Source organism: Cariama cristata, unplaced genomic scaffold, assembly GCF_000690535.1.
Source record: "Cariama cristata isolate BGI_N322 unplaced genomic scaffold, ASM69053v1 scaffold23760, whole genome shotgun sequence".
In the NCBI taxonomy this organism is placed as follows: Eukaryota; Metazoa; Chordata; class Aves; order Cariamiformes; family Cariamidae; genus Cariama; species Cariama cristata.
In genome coordinates, this window is record NW_009596681.1 from 1 (window position 1) to 18,313 (window position 18,313).

At 42.1% G+C, this 18,313-nt stretch overlaps 2 protein-coding genes across 2 annotated transcripts in view; one reads left to right on the forward strand and one right to left on the reverse strand.

The window, feature by feature from the left end:
* Window positions 1-992: 992 nt before the first annotated feature.
* PRPF39 (pre-mRNA processing factor 39) lies at window positions 993-13,489 on the forward strand. Its single transcript, XM_009707138.1, has 13 exons — window positions 993-1,337; window positions 1,610-1,735; window positions 2,376-2,494; window positions 3,273-3,440; window positions 4,237-4,402; window positions 5,039-5,146; window positions 7,332-7,496; window positions 7,814-7,940; window positions 8,034-8,302; window positions 8,878-9,062; window positions 10,418-10,492; window positions 11,099-11,219; window positions 13,145-13,489. Exons 1-13 carry the CDS (start codon window positions 1,008-1,010, stop codon window positions 13,193-13,195), a joined length of 2,010 nt encoding a protein of 669 aa, XP_009705440.1. The 5' UTR covers window positions 993-1,007; the 3' UTR covers window positions 13,196-13,489.
* Window positions 13,490-14,553: 1,064 nt separating this feature from the next.
* The window catches only part of FKBP3 (FK506 binding protein 3, 25kDa), a gene marked incomplete at its 5' end in the record, with an annotated part of 4,520 nt that continues 760 nt past the window's right edge, over window positions 14,554-18,313 (reverse strand). Inside the window, 3 exons of the mRNA XM_009707149.1 lie at window positions 14,554-14,798; window positions 15,691-15,788; window positions 17,355-17,422. Of these exons, the coding sequence (XP_009705451.1) occupies window positions 14,744-14,798; window positions 15,691-15,788; window positions 17,355-17,422 (221 nt within the window). The remainder of the gene's footprint in view (window positions 14,799-15,690; window positions 15,789-17,354; window positions 17,423-18,313) is intronic.

The following is an 18,313-nucleotide window of genomic DNA, read 5'->3' on the forward strand; positions in this document are numbered from 1 at the left end:
TCTGAGGAGAACTGGAGGGAAATAGGAGTGGCAGTTGCCACAGTGCGTTTGAGGATGATGGTCTCACACTGTTCTTCATCCAAAAGAGATTCACAGCTATGAGCTATTGTATTCTACACGGGTATTGTATTGCCTAGAATCCGTTAGTCACTAGGATCTAGCTTGGATGGAGAGAAGGTTCAAGTGAGTGCCTTAGGCCCAGGCCTCAGGCGGTGTTGGCCGAGATCAGTTGAGGCCGGGCAGTCTTTGGCAGAGCAGCATGCAGCCGGGTGAGGCTGGACTGGCGTTGGCGGAGGATGGTCGGGCTGGGCAGCAGCATTTGGCGGGAAGGTCAAAATGAAGAGTCGGAGGAAGATGGAGTCTGTCCCGAGGGGCAGGAGAAAGTGCCTGACACAAGAGTTTTGTGTGGGAGCAAGAGACTATACGTGTAAGGGGCTAACCTAAACAATTTTTGTGGCCCTCTGATGTTGGTTAGTTTGTATAGACAGCATTAATATGGGCTGAGTCTAGTGCTGATAGTAATTCTTTTCTTTGCAAAGTTATTGCTTAAGCCAGTTTAGCTAGGTGTTGAGGGTACATTTTAACATATATTTATTTTGCAAAGAAGTTACTGATTTGTAATAGGTAGGAGAATTGAATCAATTTGAACATAATTCTTTATTTGGAATAAACTTCTGCTAGACTCGTACAGGGAAAGTATATTGATTCGCTGTTGTACCACGATAGCTACTTTTGGTAGTTTTTAGAAAACCCACAATGGTTTGTATGTGCAGATGTTAAGATGTGCGACTGCTATTAACGTTTTTTTTTAATTGTGAATAAGGCTTGTGTGTGAAGCAGATCTTAAGTGATGAAGGTTTGTGGTGAAATACACGGATGCCTGAAGCACTTGTGAGACTCTCAGCTGATAATTCACACCCAAGTTCTGCTTGAATCTTTGCTACACGAATACTGAATCTTTTTATTTCTGCAGAATCTAGTACTACAGAACAGCAGTAACCGCAGCTATGGAGAATGCAGAGAATACAGAGGAGGAGAAGCCGACTGTAAGCAATGACGGCACAGACAATGGCCCTGAAACGGCAACAGAAGAGCAGCATATGGACTTCAGTACAGAAATTATGAGTGTGACTGAGATGGAACAGTCACCTGATAGTTCCCCTGACTTGAATGAAGAGAACACACAGGAGAGTGAAATTCCAAATATTGAAAGTTTACAGACAACAGATATTGAGGCTTCCTTCCCTCCAGATTTTGACAAGTTCTGGAAAGTAGTAGAGGACAACCCCCAGGATTTCACAGGATGGGTATATCTACTACAGTATGTAGAGCAGGAGGTTAGTACCTGCCCCCTTTTTCCTTAGACTTCCAGAAATAAACAAAGAAAACCAGAACAAGTCATGGATATTCCAGTGACAAATCTAGAACTGTACGTCAGGCTTTCGTAGATACTGTGTTAAGACAGTTACCCTTGCCAGTGTTGTCAGCAGAGATCACAGAATAAAACCAATTGTTTTTCAGGCAATGTTAAAACAATAATTGTTTTTAAAATAACATGAAGGTTTTTCTAAGGAAAGGTTTCATTGCTTTTATTGTCTATTTCTTGCAGAACCACTTACCAGCTGCCAGGAAAGCATTTGACAGGTTTTTCACGCATTATCCGTATTGCTATGGCTATTGGAAAAAATATGCAGACCTTGAAAAGCGACATGACAACGTTAAACAGTCCGATGAGGTATGTAGGTGGCTGGGCGCAGCTCTTGCCATTGGTCCTGTTAGCCAAATAATGACTAACGTACCACAAGTCATTTGGCTGCCAGTACCTGCCCTGTATGGTCAGGTTTGTAGGGATTTTGTTTGCACTTGTCACGTCTGTGGCATTTGTAGCTAATGTTTTTTCTCTTTGTTGGCAGGTGCGTTAAACCTCTACAGTTTGTCAAGCTTTGCAGTGCAAGCCTCTGTATTACACTGCAGCTTAACAAGTAGGGCAGGGCTTTTCTGTCACTTACGTTTATTACTCATTTTCAAAACAATATAGTTGGTTTGCTGGTCACAATTGCTACATCTTATTGCATTTTTGGTCAGACGCTGTCAATGATGCTCTAATGGGTCTGTGCCCTATGGTCTGTACCCCAAAGCCTGCCCACACAACCTGATCAGAATGCAGGGACCGCTGCGCTTTGAAGATCAAGACTCTGCACGTGGAGATCAGAACATTGCCATGTTCTATCCAACCTCCACCCGAATGGTAATGGTAGATTATTTAAACAAAATTCCAGTAATTAGTATTTCTAAGGTTCACCGGATAACACAGTGTTGCCTCTCTATTAGGACGCCATTAAGTATTTGAAGTACAGTTCATGTTCTCTTCATAGGTTTATCGCAGAGGGCTTCAGGCAATTCCGCTTAGTGTTGATCTTTGGATACATTATATAAACTTCTTAAAGGAGACCTTGGACCCTGCTGATCCTGAAACCAGCAGTACTATTCGAGGGTAAGTTGGAAGCAGACTAAGTGATCCAAGAAGCCCACACATACAGTTACATAGAAGTGTAATGAGATGAGTATGTTTAAGCTAAGGGGTGAGCTAATAACAGCCTGCAGTTACTTTAAGGACTTTTAAGAGATGATGGGGCCAAATTCCATAAGAAGGGGTAGACAATGCAATGTGGTACAAGGGTCAAAAATTGTGACTTGAGAGCTTCAGACTAGACGTTAGGAAGTACTTAGTGCAGCACTGGAACAGGGTCCCCATAGAATTTTTGGAATTTAATTCCTTGGAGGTTTTCAAGGTATGGCTAGGATGCGTCTGCCTTCATCTATTGCTGCTGATGGTCCTGGTCAGTGTTGGGCTAAAGTTTAATCTGAAACCTTAACAGAACTTTAGCTGAAGCAGCTTCTAGCTGCATGATTGATGTATAGCTTTTGTGTGTTAAAACTGCAAAGGTAATGGTTTCAGAATCTTTACAAGATAGAAGTGGTAAAGTATTTTCTTGATTCTTGTGTTCCTGCAAGTGGCTTTTTCTGTTGCTTTTATTTGTTCTGCTGTGGTAGTGCTGGAGGGGAAGAAGAGTGAGTGCAAACTTTCTGAATTTCTGGACATCTTGCTACAGATATCTATCTAGAAAATACTTTGAAGAATTTAAGTAGTGAATCTAAGTGTGATTGAAAGTAAATGAGGATGCTCATAATCTTTAAATAAGAGCCAGAACTTTTCTTCCTTGTTCTGTCACTGCATCCAGAAACAACTGTAAAATTATTTCCTTTTTCAGAGCCTATGAACATGCAGTCTTAGCTGCTGGGACAGATTTCCGTTCTGACAGACTATGGGAAATGTATATAAACTGGGAAAATGAACAGGGAAACCTAAGGGAAGTTACATCCATCTATGACCGCATCCTTGGAATTCCAACCCAACTCTACAGTCATCACTTCCAGAGGTAAAGAGAAAACAAAGATTTAGTTAATGCTATGAATTTTGTAGCACATGCTAATTTACTTCTGTAAATGTGAAAATGTTCACTCACAACAAGAACTTGAAGTAATTATTTGGTTTTATATACTTACTTATGTACTCGTACAGTTTGACTGATTGTTTTAAAGTACTGATACACGTTTTAGGAATTTGGTTTTAGATAAATACACAAATTCTGCTGTGGAATAAGGGAAGGCCTTGGACTTGTGAGGAGGAAGAGAGGATGTCTTTGAAAAATCAGAATGAGCCATTTTGAACTTTAATTCCTCATGTGATGCTCATGTGTGGTGAAACCAATTTAAATGACTAAAGAGAAATACTTGGTTTAGAAATACAAGTTTGAGATAGTAGAATTCTGTATTAATATGGAGAAGTTAAGAGTTAAGAGGGAACCAGAAACCTTAGTTAAATTATGCACCAGTCTTCCCTGTAATTTCTACAGATCTTTTGGTTTTGCAAATAAAATATCTTCCTCTAAAACTGATCTTGTCCTTTGCCATCAGTTTTACATGGCAAGCAGACTGTCTTCCCTGCTGAAGTTCATCATCCTTTCATTTCCCTTTGGAATGTGAAGCTTTTGAGGTCTGATAGATAGTAGAAGTTGCTTTTTGTGTGTATGTTGTCAGAAGTTGCATTCTCAGTGTTGCTCTAGATGGAGAAAGTAATGCAGGACCTCAGTAGGATTTGTGATTGTGCTTTTGTTAGGCAGAGTATTGCAACATGAAACATCAAATTTGTGTTGACTTGTTTCTGACTGTTAGGTTTAAAGAACACATACAGAACAACTTGCCTCGAGACTTCCTGACTACTGAGCAGTTTGTTCAGCTGCGCAGAGAACTAGCATCTGTGAACGGCCATAGTGGGGAGGATGCGCAACCTGGAGACGACCTGCCCTCTGGTACCGAAGACATAACTGACCCTGCCAAGGTACATATGCAGAGGATGTTCTGTGGCCTTTCTTGCCTTACTGTGGCTGAAAGACGAGCTTATTTGCTTACAATTTACTATATCTGTAGCTGAGGCATTCTGATAGTTCTCTTGCATATCGCTGCTCTTTGCTTGGGTGATAACTGCTTTTGTCTACAGGATGTACCTTTCCAGTGTTTTCATAGGTATTGAAGAAATGGAGTTGAAAAATGAAAGAAGCGATGTACAAAACTGTAGGAATGAATATTAATTATTCCAGAGTAACAGATTAGGAACTGCCCAGCAACGGTCTGGGCGGGTTCATAGCCTCCACAGGCACATGAAAACTTGGAGCTGTCCAAGGGAATGGCTGACTGTGCAAATGTACACATACTGAAACCCAGTTTGACTTGGATCCAAATTCATCTTTAATCTCAATTGTCTTTAGCAGAAGAGCAAAACTTCTGATAGAAAAAAAAAACTCTACGAGCCAAGCCACCGTCCGGGCAGTACCCCATCCCTTTCCCTGCCTGTTCAGGGGAACATTTAATGCATCTGTGATACTTTTAATTTATCCATGTTACTGTAATCGTAAAATGCATTTACAAAGGTGATACGGTGTCTACCTGTGTTACATTTTTTAAAATTATGTTTTAGCTAATCACTGAGATAGAAAACATGAGGCACAGAATCATTGAGATTCATCAAGAAATATTTAACCACAACGAACATGAAGTCAGTAAGAGGTGGACTTTTGAAGAAGCGGTAAGTTTGTTTTTTCTGTGTAAGGCAGCATGCGCGAGACTTTTGAACATAAGACTGGGAGCTAGGAATTTTGAGTAACAGGCCTTCCAATGTAAACTGTTGTGGGGCTTTGAACAAAGATTGAGGTTCACTCCTCTGCCATTTTTCTTGTGAAAAGGCAACTTGTGAGGTCAACTCTGTCATCCAACGATTTAAGAATCTTTAAGCAGTATTTGGAGAGGCAAGATGGTGTATTGTTCACTAAGCAGTCTTTAAATATACATGCATGCTGTGTAAGTTAGTACTGCCTTATGCACCTGAGGTGTTGCGAAATAATAAGGGGATGAAGGTAATTCTAATTGAAAAGGTAAGCCTATCCTCAAAGGAGAATGAAACCTGTATGTTTTTGTGTTCTAACAGTACACTTTTAAACCTGAAATCAGTTAACTTTTCTTTTCCAAAAGTAGCCTTAATGACATACAGCTCCTATGTATAACATATAAAAGTAATTCATTAAACTAGTCATTCGATCATTGCAAATATTGAACTTTTTCTGTGTAGAATGAAGTTTGGTCACTTTTGAAAAACTTACCCGAGTTTTTAATTCTCAATCTTTTTTTTTATTTTTTTCTTCCTGGCAAATACCATATTGCATAACATGGTTCTTGTTTTAAATGTACTTTCTTTTTTTAGAAAGTACATAGTATTAAACAGTTAGGACAGATTTTCAGAGGCTCCTTAATGGGTTACGTGATGTCAGAACTGTTATGTTGCTACTTGCCCTTTGTTGGACTAGGCCAGATACCTTGTAAGCCGAAGGAACTCGAAAACAGAGTAGGTGGCCAGTCCTAGCACCGTAGAGTATAATCGAGCCTAAGGCAGGTGGGTTCCCTTTCGTGTTAGGCAGCAGCCTGCAGTGCCCTTACCAGCCCTGCATGTCACAGGGTCACTTTTGTACCACTTACCTGTTGTAGAAGGAAGCAGGGTGTGCAAAGCGTGGCCCTAGAGTAGGTGAGGCTCAGTATGCTGATGGTTATGTGAGTATAGGTATTCTTGGCTTGGGAAACCTTAAGCGCCAAATTGTTGAAACTTGGGAGAATGCTAAAACTGTGGACATGCTGCAGAAAATGTGTAAGAAACAGACTGTCCTCTCTTGCTCCTGGCCAGAATCAGTACCTTTTCTACCAAGAGAATATATCTGCTCTGTAGGTACCAATGTGCTGGATCTCTGAGGAATTTGAAATATAAAGTTAAATACGTCTTTGTAACGGACAGAAGTGAGGTAGATAGGCAACAGATGTCACATAAGTGATGGAGACCACTTAGACCTGTGCTACTGTTATTTTAGCAGGAACAGTGTTACCTGTGAATTTGTCAAAATGAGAAACAAATACGGGGTTCCATAGTAGAGCCCAGTGAGGAGCATGAAGGGGGTGATTGGCTTTAAATTTCAAGTGGCCTTGAAGAATTGAATGTTACTCTTTAACTATTGTAAGTTCTTTATCCATTTTTATGTACTCGTGTCTGAGATGGAACTGCGGTACAGGAGAGAAATAATCAGGTAAAATTAAAGATGAAGGAGAGAAAAGGCAAAAGATCTCTGGAAGGACGCTTTGCTGTGTTTTTGAAAGTGGTGTTTAAATTTTCTGTGCTGAATTCTGTCCCACCCAGCTCCTCTTGTAATCATCAATAAAAATGCAATCTTGCTAGCTGTTGGAATAGTGAGCTTAATGTAAATATTTACTCTGAAGTTCAGTTCGGTGCTCTTGTCTTTCCTTGTCATGATTCTCAACCAAATTTTGAATTTAATTTGTAGGATATGGGCTAGTACAACAGTAAGTACTTTAGTTGTATGTATGTATGTGGGCAATATTCGTTGTCTTTTCTACTGTCATTGTTACGTTGTGACCACAGGTTTGTAAGGGATTAGCTGCACTGAGTTCTTTCTCAGCCCCTGTAAACACTTGCACTCAAAGAGCTTTCTAGAAAAACAAGTTACTAGCCTAGAATGTAATTGTCAGCAAAATCTCTTGGTCAGTACTTTGGGTACCCCCAGCAGACTTACTTGACTAGATAATGCCATATCATTCAGAAGTCCTGTCTCTTTAAATGGCATTACTTGAATGGTGTGTGGCTGTTTATTTAGTCTTAAGCAACTTGGTGGTGTGCTTCTTAGTCATAAGTTGCCATACTGTGACTCTTGCAGATAAAGAGACCTTACTTTCATGTAAAACCTCTGGAGAAAATTCAGCTGAAAAACTGGAAAGAGTACTTAGAATTTGAGATAGAAAATGGCACTCATGAACGAGTTGTGGTCCTCTTTGAAAGATGTGTTATTTCATGTGCCCTCTATGAGGACTTCTGGATTAAGGTAAGGGAAGTGGTTTACCACCTATCTCCTACCGATTGCATACATTGATCTAGTGACTAACCTTTTGTACTCTTGTGGAATGTTGTTCATATATAACTATATCTGTTGCATTAGGAGATGGTCTGCTTGCAACCAGATTTGACTGCTGCATATGCCAACTTCGTTGCCTCTCTACGTCCTTCCTTACAGAAACTAGTCTAGTGGTTCAATAAAGGTGCTGAATGGGTTTAAACAAAAGAATTTTATCGTTCTGTCATGTTTTGAAAGACAAATACAAGCTTTAAACTTTTCAATCTCTGCTCTGTTTTCAACTATAGTATGCCAAATACATGGAGAATCATAGTATTGAAGGAGTGAGGCATGTCTACAGCAGGGCTTGCACAATACACCTCCCTAAGAAACCAATGGTTCACATGCTGTGGGCTGCCTTTGAGGAGCAGCAGGGTAAGAGCAATGCTCGTTTTTGCTGGGAGGGATTCTGTTTTTAAGAGACTGTTGGATGTCTCATATCTTAAAGCATCTTCACCGATGTTTTAGGCAACATCGACGAAGCACGAAGAATCCTGAAAACATTTGAAGAATGTATTCTAGGGCTAGCAATGATTCGCTTGCGAAGAGTAAGCTTAGAACGCAGACATGGAAACATGGAAGAAGCTGAACACCTGCTTGAAGATGCTGTTAGGAATGCCAAATCGATTAGTGAATCGTCGTTTTATGCCATCAAATTAGCTCGACATCTCTTCAAAGTACAGAAAAATCTTCCAAAGGCAAGAAAAGTGCTGTCAGAAGCCATAGAAATGGACAAAGTATGTGTTCCCTCTTTGCTCTATTAAACAAAAAAAAAGGTCCTGGTATTTTTCTCACTTTCTGAACCATTTTTTTTTTTTTTTAAATATGGCAACAATGATGACAGGAATTGTAACTGTATGTAATGTTTCATTACTACATGGAGACAACAGTCCCTCTAAACTGATGTTGCCATATTTGCTGTTTGCAATTTTTTTTTTCATCAGAAGCACAATGTGCTTCATGCCTTCACTTTTCCTTTTTAGAATCTTAAATATTATAGGCATGTTCACATCTCAAGGTGAACAAAATCGATTGTGTAGGCAGTACTTGTAGATCGTTTTGTATAACCACAGACATACTTGGCTTATTATTAGCAAAGTGTGACACCTGTTTTTGTAGCGTTGGATCACTCCTAATCTGTTTGTGAAACAAGCCAGGTCAAAGATGACCGATGTAAAAAGAAAATATTTTTATTGACTATTCTAGCATATATTTATGATGTAAACATTCTGGTATGCATCTGGCAAACGTACATTCAGTGTTAAATACCTAACGTGACAGATATAAAACTTCTAATACATCTTTTGCACAGGAAAATACGAAACTGTATCTCAACTTGCTTGAAATGGAGTACAGTGGCGACCTCAAGCAAAATGAAGAAAACATCTTGAGCTGTTTTGATAAAGCTGTCAATGGCGCATTGTCCATAAAAATGAGGATTACGTTTTCTCAGCGAAAAGTGGAATTTCTTGAAGATTTTGGTTCTGATGTAAACAAGTAAGATGTAATCTGTGCAGTGGCCAAATTAGGGTCACCGAAAGAGTGCTCGTAGAAGTAGTGGGGAAGGGGTAGAGTTAGTAGTGTCCATTAAATTGTTTCCTTGTGCCATCAGTTCTTTGTTGAGGGATAGCCGCTTTTCTAAACCAAATGCCTATTTTTCTATAGGAAACTCTTTTCAGAAAAGTACGCCTTTTTTTCTGAAATACCTAACATCTCACAGAGCAAAATTCTGCTGCCCGTAACTTCTTACTGTAGGTTTTTTTTTTTGCTAAGTCTTATAAAGGAAGACACTCCTCAAAGAATGTGAAGTGCTTTGTGACGCAGGTATGATTTGATATTCCATACCAGGCTTCCAAAACTGCATTGATTTGATTTTTATGTATTCAGAAGAAATAACAATGCTGTGTGCTTATGTGGGAGGATCACATACTAGAAGTGCAACTTTCTCATTAAATACTAGATAAACTTTTTTCCTCTTAATTCCCTTTTGTAAAACAAGCTGTTGTTTTTATTTACATTTTGCAGCTAAATAAGTTGGAAGGACTAACCATGAGTTAGTTTTTCTGCTTTGTAGGCTTTTAACAATAGCTGTCCTTAATTTCTGCTGACTCTGACCATTCTAACTTGCGAGGCAGCCAAGTGTTGCAAGTCTGGGATCCTAGATAGACCAAATAAAATGAATTTTTCAGTTCCCAAATAATACTAAAGCACAGAATAAGGACAAGAAACCGTTTTCACCAAGAGCAGTATTGACAGAAGCAGCGGTTTCCATGTGATACCTTGTAAACAGGGATGCAGCAGATGAACTGATACTTATCTAAAATTCCCACGGATAGCTAGGACTCTCTTGTGCCGCGTTAAATATACTTGTTCTTCCCATGTTGTTTGGGAAAAGGCTGTAGGTGCTACTTTGGAATTGTCATAGTTTTGTGTAATACTCATTTCCAGTATTCCTGTTCATTCCTAAATTATCGATGCTGCTGTGGAGGGCATCAACATGCAGCTGAGGGAGTGCAATCACTGGAAGGAGCAGCTGTATCAAAAATAAGTTTTAGAAAACTTATTTATTAAGGAACTTTTATAAAAACTGCGTGAAATGTGATAAAAGTTGAGGAAGTTCGACATTTCTGAGCTGACAGAAAATTCTTCACTATGCATTGTGGAATCAAGTTTTTTGGCTTTCCCATCTTCATGGTGGATCACTGATTAAAATTTGATTATGATTGACTTTGTTTTAGAATGTTTTTGTATTTTTACAGTTTCAAGTAGACATTTTAAAATGGTTGTTCATGCGTTTAAAATGTTTACATGAAAATGGTGAGCAAAGCTTTATTTCTTTTCATCTCCTTCAGGCTTCTGGATGCCTATGATGAACATCAAGCACTTCTAAAGGAGCAGGATTCTTTGAAAAGGAGAGCAGAGAACGGGTAGGAAGTCTGTTCACCTGAGAGTGTCAACTGTCTTGGTAGATGATGCAGTGTGGGGTCGCTGGGACACGTACTACACTGAGCTATAGCCTATACAAAGCACTTTGGAAATGCTTTAAAAATAGTTCAGAGAACAATCTCAGTGACTGTGGGTTTTTTTCTTTATGAATATATATACATTTATTTTTCAGCTTTAAACCTACTGGTTGCAAGAACAAAACCACTGTTTTTTAATCACTTAAAATATAAACTAAATGGGGCTATACTGTTGGCTAAAATATTTGGAAACGGATTTATTGGAAGATAACTTTTTGAATTATGTATCACAGGAAAACTAAACAGTACTGGTAAAAATAAGTCAAACTCTAAGCAGAAATATGCTTTTTCTGTCTCAGTTTGAGCACCAGAACAATTAAAAAAAACAGACTATTGTTCTGAAGCACAATACACTCCTGTCTTTCTCTAAATCAAATTCTGTCACCCTTTTGGACAGGGCACCAAGTTTGAAAATATTACTTACCGTTATGTGTTGGAACGTTTCCCACATGAAGACACGCTCAGGGTTTAACCAAAGATACCATTTACAAGCATATCTTAACTCCACAGGTCAGAGGAGCCAGATGAAAAGAAGATGCTCACAGATGACCCAACTTTGGCATCAGCACAGATGATGGATGGAGACATGCAAGTCAATCAGGCAGCCTATAACTACAATGCCTGGTACCAGGTAGGCATATGCTTGGTTTCTTGGTTTAATGTGCGCATTCTGAATGTATGCACGTTGTGATTGGGCCAGGGTCAGTTGGCAAGGAAAGCTTGGAGTAAAAATTTAGCTCCTGCTTTTGTTGATTCCTCTGTGGCCTGTTACGCAAGTGTGAAATATTTCTCTCTGTGGAGCAAGATGAGCAGTTTGGTGGCTAGCTCTTCATGTGAAGGGACATGTGACAGCAGTGAAGGACATTGCTGGCTAAGGGCAATAGACCTGTTGTGTGCTGAAATGTTTTGCCAAGGAGACTCGCCTTGGGATGCCAATTCACCGTGTGTTTTGGTCGCTACTTTTTCCCGTTAGTAGTTCCTGTACCATCTCAGTACGGGTTGTACTGCACTGGTACACGATGCGTGCAAAATCAGTCTGTCCAGTAGCTTGTCTTTTGGGGCTAGTTTTGTATGGCATTTCATTCTGTCCCCTGTAGGGGCTTAAAGAGGGAATCGGTAATATCATACCTTGGTTTCCTCTTCTCGCTCGTGGCAGCAGCAGCCTCCAGCACACGCTCTGCCTGCTTCGACACTGATAGTCGCTGTTGTGTTCTGGCTGTCCAAGGGGCGGGCTGTAAGTCACTGCTGCACAACCTGCCTTTCTGCATGAGATGAATACGGGTAGAGGTGGTTACTGCTGGTGCCCCTCAGCCGGGGTGAGCGTGACCTACTGCCGCCTTGGAATGCTGCTGCTTCTGAGCTGTGCGTCGTAGAGGGTCCAACTGAAACTTCTGCTGAAGCAGTTTATTGAGAACTGTTGCTTAGGCTGTAAGGAGCCTACCAAGGTGGTGAGAACAGTATTTGCAGGTGGGACACAAACTAGCTGTTGTGTAACTCTGGCTTAGAATTGCCCACATCAAAGTCAAGCATTCTCTCCAAAGTCAGGCAGTGAAACGTGTCTAGCTCAGTGTGAGGAAACTCTGCTCAGCACTAGGCCAGGAAAAATGCCCCAAGTTTTCAACCACAGAACCATGGGAATAGCAGACTTACGGTGTCGGTGGAGATCTCGGTCCTGTGGCTGACGTGGTAACTCCCATCACTGTCTGCCTTCTGTGTGTTTCACAATACACTTGAGAATAGCAGGCAGAAATGCTTTGTGAAGGAACGGAGACATTTGTTCACGCTACCCCGAGAACTGCTGGTACCTGAGCTGAGGTACCGCTAGTCGCAGTAATACCACCGGAACAGTCCCAGTGACGGTCTCTGCTAGCTGCAAACTGATGGCTTCAGAGGGGGCAGCAACAGGGCACTTCAGCTGTCTGCCCTGGCTCTCTCATCTTGCGGGGTGTGCTGTGACAGTGGACGTGGAGCTAGAACACAGACAATGCATCCTTCTGTTACCTTCTGCTCCCTCGCTTTGTCCTGCCTTGTCTCAGAGTCTGTTGAAAGGCAAGTGAGGTGCCAAAGAGGGGGTCTGAGGAGCAAGAGTGAACCTCTGACCTGTCCTGCATTGGAAGACTTGCCACATGCATGTTTGTTAAGTGACTAAAAACGTTACAGGCAACGGTACCAGCCTGTGCGCTGACCCCGGTACAAACCTGACCCTGGGCTTGCAGCTGAACTGTATTTCAGCTCTGCCTCCCTAAGCAGGCTGACCTCCAGCCGATCTCCGAGGTGGTGCAGAACTTCACAGACCTTGCACGGCCAAGGACCACCCTCGCTGGTCCCACTCCTTGTACCAGGCCCAGCTGCCGGCTGCGTGGGGCACCTCGGTGGAGAGGTTCCGGGTGTGACACGGGCATGGCAATGCCGGCCTAGTGAGCCATTACAATGACAAACGGGTCAGCTTCCCTCTGCCTTTCTGGAACGAGGGACAGGTTGTTATCGGGTGTCCTTCCTGCAGTGCGGGTGTTCTGACTTATGCCATCATGTGGTTTTGTTTGGTTTTTTTTCTAGTACAATTACCAGAATGCATGGAATTACGGACAGTATTATCATCCAACTTGATCCGAAGAGTGAGTGAAGTTCACTGTGCTGCAGTTTCAACAAAGATGGAATAAAAAAATTTATTTTTCTAAATTAGGGATGTGAAAGAACTGTTGTTAAAACCTGCTTTTTGGTCTTTTGCATGTGAAATGAGCTGATGTTCACAGGGTACGTGTGAAGCAAGATTTGTGTGCTGGTAACTGATAAATGGTATTTCTGTACAATTCTAATTTACCATAAATGCTTTTTTTTTTAATTCCCTGCACTAATTTATGGAGATATCTGAAGAATTTTTTTCAGTCTCACAGTGATTCCATAGATTTAATCAGTCAAGCTGTAGGGTTTTGGGGTTGGTTTGGTGTTTTGGTGTTTGTTTTTTTTTTTTTTGCCCCCAAAGCCATTCTGCTGCCCAGTGCTGGCCACCACGGCTGCTGCAGGGAATGCGCAGTTGGGGACAGCCACCAGCTGAGGAGCAAGGCTGTCCTCTCCTGCTTTGTGCTCCAACTAAAATGTCATGACCTGCTTCTGTCACGAGATCTTTTCCATGCCCCAGCGAGCAACTCCCGGACTGCTTTCTGTTATGTTTGAAACTCTTCGGATTACAATGGCAGCCTTTGCAAGCTGCAATATGTATTTTCTATTCTATGTGGGGGTCAAAAATTAAAATGCAGTGCAAAATGATGTTGCATTCTTTTTTAAAAAGCACAAACTGTGTTTGGGATGATTTTTGTATTTAGAGTTTTTCATGTACACAGTGTGAGCAAACTTTTTTCATTTTGATCAAAGTGATCATTCCCATTTTTGTAATAAAAACAAGGAATTCAGTAGTCCTCTGAGCTTTCTTGGATTGCCTTATTCAAGCCAGGAATAAGAACGCCAAGAGTTCAGTTCAGCACCCGTCCTGGTCAAACAGACGCCTGCGGCTGGGACACAGGAACACCTCGGGAGCGTTTGGGGCATGTACGCTTCTGTTCTGGATGGGGGTGGGTGGCGGGCCTGACACGTCTATAAAATGCCTTCAAAGGGGAAATGTAGTGGATTTTTTTTTTTCCTAACTTAAGCAATGCCTAAACTATAAGTGTAATTTTTTTTTTCCTCTTCACAGTTTTAGGTGAAACTAAAAAAACAAAAACTGAGCAGCTGCAGAGGAGATAAAGCTGAAAGGGAGGTGCGTTGCTGAAGCCTTGAGCTAGGTATTGAAATACAGGCTTTTCAGTAAAAGATTGCTCAGTAGTGGAAGGGATAGTAACAACGGCCCTAGCAGTTCTAGATGGGTCTGCTTCTCCTTTGACCGTTTGCTGGAGATCTGTGCACTTTTTCCCTCCATAGTAAGAGAAAGAAGTTTTAAGGTGAGCATACACACAAAAAAGTGAAGTCACTTGCATGTATAAACTATGTTTTCTTTAGTGGTATGTTACTGTACAGCAGTTGGGGGGCAGGGAAAACAGACTTGATTTCAGTACAAGGCCACATTTGTAACTATATCCTGAAGTTACAAGAGCAAAACTGCATTGTCAGAAGCTTTCTTGATCATAAATGGATTTCCAGCAGCAAAGGAAACTCTTCACTTCATTCAATATCCACCAATTCCACTTCAAAGAAGAGTTTTGCATTTGGTGGAATCCTGTTTGCACACGTTAAGGAAGCTTAGAAACAACCAACCCCAGCACACAGTTAACAGACCAGCTGACGTCAAGGGATTTGCCACCTGTTCTCCGCTTTCTCCCATATCAGCTTTATATTTCACTGACCTGTTTTAACATCCTGCATTCAGGACGGAACCACAGCTGCTGTCTAACAGGAGCTGTCAGTTCCAGTTCTGCAGATACAGCTTTACTAAGTCGTGCTTCTCATTATTCCCGTTCCTCTTAAGATGAGCAGCAGTCTTACCTGAACTGCCTAAGCCTTGTCTCTGTTTTTGGGACACAGGCACTGGTCTTCCTCTGGAAGGAGGTTAGACTGTCCTGCCATGCGACAGAGGGAAGCAGAATGTCTGAACAGTCCTTTAAATTATCATGATGTAGGATTTGGACCAAAGAGAACAATTGCTTCCCTTCCTCTTGAAGTGCTGGTAAAACCAAAACGTGACTGCTTAAGACACTCTGCAGGCTCACTCACTCGGTCCCCTACTTCAGTTGGGTCCCAGAACCAGTTCCTGTAGCCAAGGTGTAACTGCCGTCTCTGCAGTTGCAGCAGACAGCTTTGCTCCCCATGACACTGGTTACTGTCCCCATCGCTGCTGCGGGAATAAGCATGGGGCAGGCGCTAGAATGAAAACACAGGCAGAAAACAAGAGCAAGTTCTACTCTGCAGTACTCCCTACGGGACTTTTTCTTCAAAACACATGGGCAATTGCATCCCTCTGTTAAGTTCACTGAATGTTTTTATATTGTTAACATTCTAATCCTGCTATGAGTAACAAGCGGATGCCCCCCCTTATATCCCTGTCCATAAAGCATTTTATTCCACCCAGCATTTCCAGGTTACTTAGTGAGTAAGCAGTCATGGAAGGATACTTGGCATCGGGTTGCCCTTTCTTGCCATAGGCCCACTCGGGTTCAATTTCCAGTTGAGCCTTTTCTCCTTTACTCATCGTTAAGAGAGCTTCATCCCACTAAAAAAACAAACCAAACAAACATCAAAAAAATACAGCGGTCTTACAGAGCTTAACAAAAAGTGCATTTCGCGTGCTTTTCCGGTTTGCTCCTGTGAACACCCATGCAATACCACCTCATTCTCTCCAGCATGCTCACCCACCCCAGCGCGCGCTGTGAGGTAGTTCCACGTCTTTTTTATTTGAGGAAACACTTCCCCTTGGCTGATGTTCCCTGCTCCCATGGTAGCCTGTACTGCTTTCACGTTGGGATGATACTAGTGAACCCATGAGGTAACGTGCTTGTTTCTAGTAAGTATTCACGGTTTCAGAATGTGTTTCAGAGCAGACCACCACACACAGTACCATGGGGCTTGTCTGTCTCTCCCTGCCTCGTGTTTCGCTCCCACTCTGCAGTATCAATGGATTAGCGCTTGTTTAAGGCTGATGCTTAGAGACTAGTTTTATTTCAGTGCTTGTCCCCCTTCCAAGACTCGCCCGCACGGCCCAAAGCCAGTATTCTGTTCAGCACCATATCAGCATTTCACAGGGAACAGCTGCTGCCCGCATCATGTCACTGCTGCAGGAAGGTTATCTGGCACCCACACAAACACGGGAGTGCTACGCCAAGAGACTAAAGAAAAACCCCGGCGACTGCTGCTTCTGCAGTACTGGCCACAAGCCCAGGGACGTTTTCCCCTTCCCAGTCCAGTTCCACCGCCCCTAAAGGCCTTTTTCCTGCACAGCAGCAGCATGGAAAATTATGCTGGGTTAGGCTTGTTTTGGTTTTTAAAGTCTGGTAAGCGCAAGATCCTTCTTGCACTTACCTTGTGCAGCCAGCTACCAATTTCACCGCTGGCTCAGCAGCAGCAAGACAGAGCGAGCATCTCATTTGCCTTGCACATAAGCTGGTACCTCCCAGACACACCGAGTTCACACCCGTGTCCCTGATTTCCAGAGGTAAGCAAACGGATGGCTGTGCAGCACACTCAATTCCTCTACCGCATGCTTCTAGTCTACCTAGATACTCCCCTCTCGCAGCCTCTACCTGCACTACCGCAGCACTTGGTGCTGGACTGCGCAAGAGTTAGAGCATCAAAACTGCAACTCCTTTCAGTGCACGACAGTAACTAGAATTTGGAGTTTCAGCATCCAGTTCAGAGTTAACGGATGAACTGAACCGCGCATGACGAGGCACTGAGGCAAATACAAAAAAGATGCTGAGAGAAAACAACGTTCTGACAGATTAAAGCACATCGAATGCATACAGTGATGGATGGAGCCTCGGGAACCCGATAACCTTGTCTGTTGTGCAGAGCACTAGACAGACAGCGCAAGAGGCTGTGCTTGTCCTGAGGAACACGTGGCTGTTACACTGCTTTCTGTACACTACTTGAGGAGTGACACTGCAGATGGATGAAAGCATCTGTAAAGAATAAATATCACATCCTGCAGATGTAAACACTTTCAACTTGCCTTTTTACCTCCACAAGAAACAAGAACAGCAGCTCAAGATTTGCACCCCAGTCATAAATCCTGCAGAATGAAAACTTTTTGGATTGAGGGACTCATTAATGGTTTACTTACACCTCTGATCACTTTTCCTATGCCAACTTTGAAACTTAAAGGTTTGGCTGCTTTCTTCTTCTTGGAACCTGAAAGACATTTTTATGTTCATTTGCTTTAACATCACACCAGCACATACCATACTTCTGTCTAAAATTACTATTGCAATGATGATTTATATAAGTATCTGTTCTTATAGTATTATTTTTAGCCCACTACCAGATTTTTAGGGGAAAATTTAGTGCTGTGCACTAAAAACATTATTAGATGTTCGAGTTGCACCAAGAGCTAAAGTTGATGAGCAGCTTTCAGATCCTGATCCAGTGAACCTCAAAAGACTAATTTCTGCATTACTAAAGGTGATGGTACAAGTCACAAACGCATTAGTGAAACAAAAAAAGTCAATACGGACTGTACAGCATCATACAAGTATGATGACTCAGCCCTGCTGTTCCTCTCAGTGTCGGACATCACTGCCAGAAAAGCATTTCTAGTATTGCAGAATTTCACATACCTCAATCCTCTGATCAAGAAACTGTCACAAGAATACCAGCAGATTTCTCTGTGGTGGATATGGTACACCAGGCTACTTCAAATCACTCTCATTCCAGTGCATCCATGTTTAAAGGTTTATTACAGAAGCACACTGAGACGTGTCTCTTTAGAGTAGCTAACTACACTGTTGGTGCTCGAGTTCCATAGGCAAGGGAAGCTCCCTGAGCAGGAACCATCTTTCCTCTGAAGTAGTTTCAGCGCTGATTAAGTCCCTACATTTCACATTATCTGTGGCCTGGAGAATGCCAAACGTGAGGTCTGGCAAGACACAGCAGTGTCAGTTGACACCAGCCAGTCCTAAAATACTGCCCTGCATTACCTCACGGAAAATCAGGTTCCAGGAGCGGGCTGCAGGGACACCCCCGGTCAGCTCAACAAAACAATGGTAAAAGCAGTTTGTCAGGGCTCCTGCCGTGCACTCTTTC